At 46.7% G+C, this 949-nt stretch overlaps 1 protein-coding gene across 1 annotated transcript in view; it reads left to right on the plus strand.

Annotated features, from left to right (window-relative positions):
* LOC118478801 (amyloid-beta precursor-like protein) overlaps positions 1 to 796 on the plus strand; it is a gene marked incomplete at its 3' end in the record, with an annotated part of 29,998 nt that extends 29,202 nt beyond the window's left edge. The window contains 2 exon segments of the mRNA XM_035973060.1: positions 90 to 147; positions 709 to 796. Of these exon segments, the coding sequence (XP_035828953.1) occupies positions 90 to 147; positions 709 to 796 (146 nt within the window).
* Between the last annotated feature and the right edge of the window lie 153 nt (positions 797 to 949).

Raw genomic sequence — 949 nt, forward strand, 5'->3', positions numbered from 1 at the left:
ACACACACACACACACACACACACACACACACACACACACACACACACACATAAACACAGACATACATACACACATACACACACACACACCCATGACCTCTGCTGACCGCATGCACCCACACCGGGTCCGGCCTTTCAGATGTCTCGGTGAGTACCACACACATACCTTTACACGCAAATGCGCGCGCACACACACACACACACACACACACACCAGTACACATGCGTGCACACACACACACATACACACACACATACACACACACACACACAAACACACGCACTTATCTGGGCTCCCACTTCCTAATGCACAGTTACAGTGCAGTATCAAAAGCTTTTTTTTTTTCTTAACATTTTTAATTTGGTTTCACTTGAACGTCGTGCGGTATCTTATCAACCCTGAGTGCTCTACTAGTGATGGAAGTTTACCAAGGTGGGAGAAGGTGGTTTGCTCGCTCCTTCGTTGCTATCAGACATCTATCGTCCTGGCCTCCTGTCTTTTTGTGTTTGTTACTCTCTTGTAACGTTTTTTATATTCGGCACTTGTATGACCTTATCGTGATGCAAGTGCAGCAAAGCTCTTACAAAACTGTACTGAAAGCAAGTAGTTGGAGATGAACGCTGATAAGTCCTACTTCTTTACATTCCCCCTTTTTTTCGGAATCCCTAACCTTCTCTCCCCTTCCATCTTTCCCGGGGCTCCTGCAGTGGGTGGCTTCCAGTCGGACGCTCTCCTAGTCCCCCAGCACTGCGTGTTTGACCACCGCCACGACCAGCGCGTGTGTCAGGGCTTCTCCTTCTTTCCTATCAAACCTCCATCCTCCTTGTCTCTTCTCCTCCTTCTTTTCTTTGTATGTTCATCATCCTCATCATCATCATCATCATCCTCATCATCCTCATCATCATCATCATCATCATCATCATCATCATCATCATCATCATCATCATC

This window comes from Aplysia californica, unplaced genomic scaffold, assembly GCF_000002075.1.
Source record: "Aplysia californica isolate F4 #8 unplaced genomic scaffold, AplCal3.0 scaffold00977, whole genome shotgun sequence".
Taxonomy (NCBI): Eukaryota; Metazoa; Mollusca; class Gastropoda; order Aplysiida; family Aplysiidae; genus Aplysia; species Aplysia californica.